This window comes from Corylus avellana, chromosome ca9, assembly GCF_901000735.1.
Source record: "Corylus avellana chromosome ca9, CavTom2PMs-1.0".
Classification (NCBI taxonomy): domain Eukaryota; kingdom Viridiplantae; phylum Streptophyta; class Magnoliopsida; order Fagales; family Betulaceae; genus Corylus; species Corylus avellana.
The window spans coordinates 15,662,032-15,669,761 of NC_081549.1; the positions used below are offsets into that span (position 1 = coordinate 15,662,032).

The following is a 7,730-nucleotide window of genomic DNA, read 5'->3' on the forward strand; positions in this document are numbered from 1 at the left end:
CGCTAGGTTCTAGCTGTGAGAGGAAATGCTTTCAAATGCTTAATTAGATAACTAAAATGCCTCCATGAGATGCCAGCCATTGCTTGGCCCCTTACGCTTGAGAAGAAATCCCTTCCATGCCCATTGCAAGCCCAGAAATGACAGAGTAGCTCCAAATCAATGTAAATCAACGTAAGGCTCGTTTACGTTAAACAAAGTTTGAACATTCTCCTCCTTCAGACGGAAGCCATAAGTCAACTCCCGAAGTGACGAATATCCATCTTGTGTTGTTGCCAGGCATCCACTCTGAATCTTCTTGTCAGAGACATCTGCAGTTTGATTTCCATTTGTTCCCCTCCTCGCATTACTCTTGTCAGATAAATCTGCAGTTGGATTTCCATTTAGGTGAAAGCCAATGTATCATTTTTCTTTCGCAAGCTGAATTACAGCGTACCGAATTAACGTGGGTGCATCTTGTAAAGTTCTAAGCTTGGTCTGCGCTTTTTGGAAATGCGCTCGATGATGCCTTTGTCGATAAATTCTTGGAACAAATCGTTCTCCTTCTCCTCGCCAGTCTTGGAGGATAAGAACCCCTCGCTAACCCACCAATGGACCAATGCTTTCTTCTTGATGATCCGGTTCTGGGGGATAAAGTTTCCAGTCCAAGCACATGGTCCAAGAAGATCACATTCATACCAACAACAACATTATTTTACCTAAAAACTAATAATCTTTCTGAGGCATGTAAATAATGACACCCCATAGTTCCTAGCACATGATCCATTGATGACAAAGAATCACTCTGCTTTTGGTTGCAGAAACAGGGTAGAACAGAGGAGTGTGGATTTCATTTCATACTCTGTGATTGCACTTCTTTTTCTTCAACAAGTTAGAGGGTAAAGAATTTGGAGCTAATTAATTATTATTGTTGATAATTGGTGCATTTGACTTGCCGTGATTGGTTTCAAGGCATACCACGTTAACAAAACCATTTAAGAAAACTAGAAACATGCATGCATGCTCCATCACCCCACTGCTGACTGACATGCATGTGAAAGTGTCATTCTCTAAGCTTTGCTATATATATGCCAATGCCTCTTTCTGTTTCTCATACCTTCTCATTTTTTCGAGCTAATTAGAGAAAGAGAAAGAGCCGTACGTTGGCATATCATGGCCAACTAGGGATATTTGCATGGTTACTCCACCTTAGAAAATGACTATGTTCCCTTAACCATTATATTCATCTTTCTTACTACGTTCCTTTCCATCTTTCTTCTCAAATTCAAGTCAAAATTCCATAGAAACAGTGAGCAAAGGCCACTCCCACCAGGCCCAAACAAGCCAACATTCCGGTGGATACATGGCCTTATGAAAGATCAATGGAAGAAGATGAGAAAGGTGGTGGCTTCCAATATAATCAACTCCAAAACACTTCACTGGCTACTTAATAAATGGACGGAAGAAGCCGACAATCTTGTTCGGTTCGTTTGTAACCAGTTCACTTCACTTTGGAGCTTACTCAATCATATTTATGCATTTGCTGTGTCGGATTACATCCCATGCTTAAGAGCGCTAGACTTAGATGGTCATGAGAAGATAGTGAGTGAGGCTATGAGAATTGTTAGCAGCTATGAAGAACCGATCATCGATGAAAGAGGCGAGCAATGGAGTGATGGGAAGAAGAAGGAGGCTGAGGACTTGCTTGACACTTTCATTTTGGCAAAGAATTCCAACGGGGAACTAGCTCTATCAGTAGAGGAGATCAAAGCTCAAATCACGGCAATTTTGCATTTTCTCCTCTCTCATTCTTTTTCGAGAACCAAACAGAAAGCCAGCAACAAACCAGAAACGGGACGACAAGAAAAGTTGGGTATTTTAATAACAGCCATAGTAACCTCAACCCGTATAACTGCTAGAACCCAGCGGCTGGCCTGAGAAATGTTTTTCAGTGTGTGTTAGAGAGAGTGGAAGAGAAAGTTTTTTTACTTTGGGAAGAAGAGAAGGTGCAGTACGTGAGTTTAGAAGAAAAGCCTTTGAGGGTAATCTTGTAATTTTGATATCTAGAGTGAGAGCAAAATTGGAAGAAAATGGCTTAATATGTCACGTGAGGCGCACGTGGGACCACTTCCATCCATTTAGACGGAAACTATTAACGGAGGGTTCAAATTGAAACTTTTTGAAACTTCAGGGGGGTATATTGCCAATTTTCAAACTTTGAGGTTCAAATTGAAAAACCCCTGAAACTTCAGGGGGGTAAAATGCATTTTCCCCTTAATAATAACAAGAAGAGAAAGAGAGAAGCTGTTGCCAAAGAAAGAGAGGGAAAGAGCTCCAAAAACTAGAATTTGGAAATTCTAGCCTCGATCAACAGCTCCGATCGACTAGTGTTTGTGGTCGGATTCAGCTAAAACTTTGCAGGGATGTTCATGACACGTGACTTTCCATTAAAACGGTAGAGATCGGAGTCTGGGCATTATGTATCAGTTTTTGAACCCATGGATAGTAGCCTCTGTTTGGGTGACATCTTTCTTTATTTCTTGTAGAAGTTGAATTATGACAAGAAATTGTATTTCTTGAAGATAGTTGTTGATTGTATACCTCTAGTTGACAATAGAGAAGACTCATGCATTCCCATTATTGTTGATAGTGGAAGTGTTTTGGTGGACTAAGATCCCATGGTTTTTCCTTATCAAACCAGGAAGGTTTTCCACGTAAAAATCGTGTCTTCTACATGTGGTGTTTGAATATATATTGCTCTATTTTACAGTTTCCTGCAGATTCACACAACGAGGAAGTTTTGTGTGTCATTGTTTCTTATAACATTTAGTACCTTTTTAACATTCTGGGAGATTTGTTGGTTTGGGTTTCCCTCTTAAGTAGAGGATGGCCCAACCTTATGTAGCCCATGTATGTTTTTAATTAAACCCATATGGAGAGGCCAATTTGGGAAAGGGTTTACTAACCCAGTTAACCTTTTCTGTTGCAAAGGTTAATAATAACAAGAAGAGAAGGAGAGAAGTTATTGCCAGAGAAAGAGAGGGAAAGAGCTCCAAAAACCAAAATTTAGAAATTCTGTCCAGCCTTGATCAACAGCTCAGATCGATGACTGTTTGTGGTTGGATTGAGCTGAAACTTTGCAGGGATCTTTATGACACATGAATCTGCATTAACAATGGTAGAGATCTGATTCTGAGGAATATGTATCAGCTTTTGAGCCCATGGACAGTAGCCTCAGTTCGGGTGAGTTCTTTCTTTATTTGATGTAGAAGTTCATTTGTGCCAATAAATTGTATTTCTTGAAGATAGATGTTGATTGTATGCCTCAAGTTGAGACTCGAGAAGATTCATGTATTCCCATTATTGTTGATAGTGGAAGTGTTTGGGTGGACTAAGGTCCCACGGTTTTTCCTTCTCAAACCAGGAAGGTTTTCCACATAAAAATCGTGTGTCTTGTGCTTGTGGTGTTTGAATATATATTTTTTGCATATATATTGCTCTATTTTATAGTTTTCTGTAGATTCACATAATGATGAAGTTTTGTGTGCTATTGTTTCTCTTAACATTTAGTACCTTTTCAACATCGTGAAAGATTTGTAGGGTTGGGTTTCCCTCTTAAGTGGGAGGACGGCCCAACCATATGTAGCCCATGTGTGTTTTTTATTAAACCCATATGGAGAGGCCAATTTGGGAGAGGGTTTACTAACCCAGTTAACTTTTTCTGTTTCAAAGGTTAATAATAACAAGAAGAGAGAGAGAAAGAGCTCCAAAAACCAGAATTTGGAAATTTTGTACAACCTTAATCAACAGGTCCGATCGACGAGTGTTTCTGGTTGGATTGAGCTGAAACTTTGCAAGGATGTTAATGACACATGACTCTGCATTAAGAACAGTGGAGATCGGATATGAGCATTATGTACCAGTTTTTAGGTCCATGGGCAATAGCCTCTGTTTGGGTGAGATCTTTTTTTATTTGTTGTAGAAGTTGATTTATGCCAAGAAATTGTGTTTCTTGAAGATAGTTGTTGATTGTATGCCTCAAGTTGAGACTAGGGAAGACTCATGTAGTCTCATTATTGTTGATAGTGGAAGTGTTTGGGTGGACTAAGGTCCCATGTTTTTTCCTTCTCAACCCAAGAGGGTCTTCCACTTAAAAATCGTGTGTCTTGTGCTTGTGGTGTTTGAATATATATTTTTCGCATATATATTGCTCTCTTTTATAGTTTCCTGCAGATTCACACAAGGAGGAAGTTTTGTGTGTTATTGTTTCTCCCAACATTTAGTACCTTTTTAACATTGTGGGAGATTTGTTGGGTTGTGTTTCCCTCTTAAGTGGAGGATGGCCCAACCATATGTAGCCCATGTGTGTTTTCTGTTAAACACATATTGAGAGGCCCATTTGAGAGAGGGTTGACTAACCCAATTAATCTTTTCCATTGCAAAGGTTAGTAATAACAAGAAGAGAAAGAGAGGGAAAGAGCTCCAAAACCCAGAATTTTGAAATTCTGTCCAGCCTTGCCTAATAGCTCCGATCGACGAGTGTTTATGGTCGAATTGAGCTGAAACTTTGCAGGGATGTTCATGATACATGACTTTGCATTTAAAACGGTGGAGATCCGATTCTAAGCATAATGTATCGGTTCTTCAGCCACCTATGTACAGAAGCCTCTGTTTTTATAAGATCTCTCTTTATTTGTTTTCGAAGTTGATTTGTGCCAAGAAATTGTATTTCTTGAAGATATTTGTTGATTGTATGCCACAAGTGAAGACTAGAGAAGAATCATTTATTCCCATTATTATTGATAGTGGAAGTGTTTGGATGGACTAAGGTCCCATGGTTGTTCCTACTCAAACCTGGAAGGTTTTGTATGTAAAAATCGTGTCTCTTGTGCTTGTGATGTTTGAATATATATTTTCCGCATATATATTGCTCTATTTTATAGTTTCCTACAGATTCACACAAAGCGGAAGTTTTGTGTGTTATTGTTTGTCCCAACATTTAGTATCTTTTTAACATTGAGGGAGATTTGTTGGGTTGGGTTTCCTTCTTAAGTGGAGGATGGCCTAACCTTATGTAGCCCGTGTGTGCTTTTTGTTAAACCCATATGGAGAGGCCCATTTGGGAGATGGTTGACTAACCCAATTAACCTTTTCTGTTGTGATGGTAAATAATAACAACAAGAGAAAGAGAGGGAAAGAGCTCCAAAAACCAGAATTTGAAAATTCTGTCTAGCGTAAATCAACAGCTCCGATCGAGGAGTAGTTGTGGTCGGATTGAGCTGAAACTTTGCAGAGATGTTCATGACACGTGGCTCTGCATTGAGAATGATGGAGATCTTATTCGAGCATTGTATCGGTTTTTAAGCCCATGGACAGTAGCCTCTATTTGAGTGAGATCTGTCTTTATTTCTTGTAAAGTTAGATTGGTGCCAAGAAATTGTATTTCTTGAAGATAGTTGTTGGATGTATGCCTCTAGTTGACTATTGAAGGCTCATGTCTTCCTATTATTGTTGATAGTGGAAGTGTTTTGGTGGACTAAGGTCTCATAGTTTTTCCTTCTCAAACTTGGAAGGTTTTCCACGTAAATATCGTGTGTCTTGTGCTAGTGGTGTTTGAATATATATTTTTCGCATATATATATTGCTCTATTTTATAGTTTCCTATAGATTCACACAAGAAGAAAGTTTTGTGTGTTATTGTTTCTCCCAACATTTAGTACTTTTTTAACATTGTGGAAGATTTGTTGGGTTGGGTTTCCCTCTTAAGTGGAGGATGGCCCAACCTTATGTAGTGCATGTGTGTTTTTTATTAAACTCATATGGAGAGGCCCATTTGGGAGACGGTTGACTAACCCAATTAACCTTTTCTCTTGCAAAGATTAATAATAACAAGAAGAGAAAGAGAGGGAAAGAACTCCAAAAACCAGAACTTGGAAATTCTGTGTAGCATAGATCAACAACTCCGATCGACGAGTAATTGTGGTCGGATTGAGCTGAAACTTTGTAGGGATGTTCATGACACGTGGCTCAGTATTGAAAACGGTGGAGACCTGATTCTGAGCATTGTATCGGGCTTTGAGCCGCCCATGGATAGTAGCCTCTGTTTGGGTGAGATCTATCTTTATTTCTTATGAAGTTGGATTTGTCCCAAGAAATTGTATTTCTTGAAGATAGTTGTTGATTGTATGTCTTTAGTTGAGACTAGAGAAGGCTTATGTATTCCCATTATTGTTGATAGTGGAAGTGTTTGGAAGGACTAAGGTCCCATGGTTGTTCCTACTCAAACCTGGAAGGTTTTGTTTGTAAAAATCGTGTGTCTTGTGCTTGTGATGTTTGAATATATATTTTCCGCATATATATTACTAATTTTATAGTTTCATGCAGATTCACACAAAGAGAAAGTTTTGTGTGTTATTGTTTGTCCCAACACTTAGTACCTTTTTAACATTGTGGGAGATTTGTTGGGTTGGGTTTCCTTCTTAAGTGAAGGATGGTCTAACCTTATGTAGCCTGTGTGTGTTTTTTGTTAAACCCATATGGAGGGGGCCATTTGGGAGAGGGTTGACTAACCCAATTAACCTTTTCTATTGCAAAGGTTAATAATAACAAGAAGAGAAAGAGAGGGAAAGAGCTCCAAAACCAGAGTTTTGAAATTATGTCCAGCCTTGACCAACAGCTCCGATCGACGAGTGTTTATGGTCGGATTGAGCTGAAACTTTGCAAGAATGTTAATGACACATGACTCTACATTTGAAATGATGGATATCCGATTCTAAGCATTATGTATCGGTTTTTTAGCCTATGGACACTAGCCTCTGTTTGGGTGAGATTTTTCTTTATTTGTTGTAGAAGTTTATTTGTGCCATGAAATTGTATTTCTTGAAGATAGTTATTGATTGTATGCCTCTAGTTGAGACTAGAGAAGATTCATGTATTCCCATTATTGTTGATGGTTGAAGTGTTTGGGTGGACTAAGGTCCCATGTTTTTTCCTTCTCAACCCAAGAGGGTGTTCCACTTAAAAATCGTGTGTCTTGTGCTTGTGGTGTTTGAATATATATTTTTCGCATATATATTGCTCTATTTTATAGTTTCCTGCAGATTCACACAAGGAGGAAGTTTTGTGTGTTACTGTTTCTCCCAACATTTAGTACCTTTTTAACATTGTGGGAGATTTGTTGGGTTGTGTTTCCCTCTTAAGTGGAGGATGGCCCAACCTTATGTAGTCCATGTGTGTTTTTTATTAAACTCATATGAAGAGGCCCACTTGGGAGAGGGTTGACTAACCCAATTAACCTTTTTTGTTGCAAAGGTTAATATTTACAAGAAGAGAAAGAGAGAAGTTGCAGCTAGTGAAAGAGAGGGAAAAAGCTCCAAAAACTAGAATTTGAAAATTCGGTCCAGCCTTGATCAACAGCTTCGATCGTCCATTGTTTGTGATCCGATTGAGTTGAAACTTTGCAGGGATGTTCATGACACATGACTCTACATTTTGTATGGTGGTGATGGGATTCTGAGCAATATGTGTTGGTTTTTGATCCGATGGACAATAACCTCTATTTTGGTGAGATCTTTCTTTATTTCTTGTAGATGTTGATTTGTGCCATGAAATTGTATTTCTTGAAGGTATCTGTTGATTGTATCCAGTGGCAGATCCAGCCATTTAACATTGGGGGTCCCGCTAAAATTTTTTTGGCGTCTTAAAATTTTTTTTCACCCTAAAAATTTGGTAATTCACACAATATTTGCATCACA

General features: G+C 38.8%; 1 protein-coding gene across 1 annotated transcript; it reads left to right on the forward strand.

Annotated features, from left to right (window-relative positions):
• The first annotated feature begins 1,368 nt into the window (after positions 1-1,368).
• LOC132162362 (phenylalanine N-monooxygenase-like) lies at positions 1,369-1,914 on the forward strand. Its single transcript, XM_059572602.1, has one exon. It carries the CDS (start codon positions 1,369-1,371, stop codon positions 1,912-1,914), a length of 546 nt encoding a protein of 181 aa, XP_059428585.1.
• Positions 1,915-7,730: the final 5,816 nt, after the last annotated feature.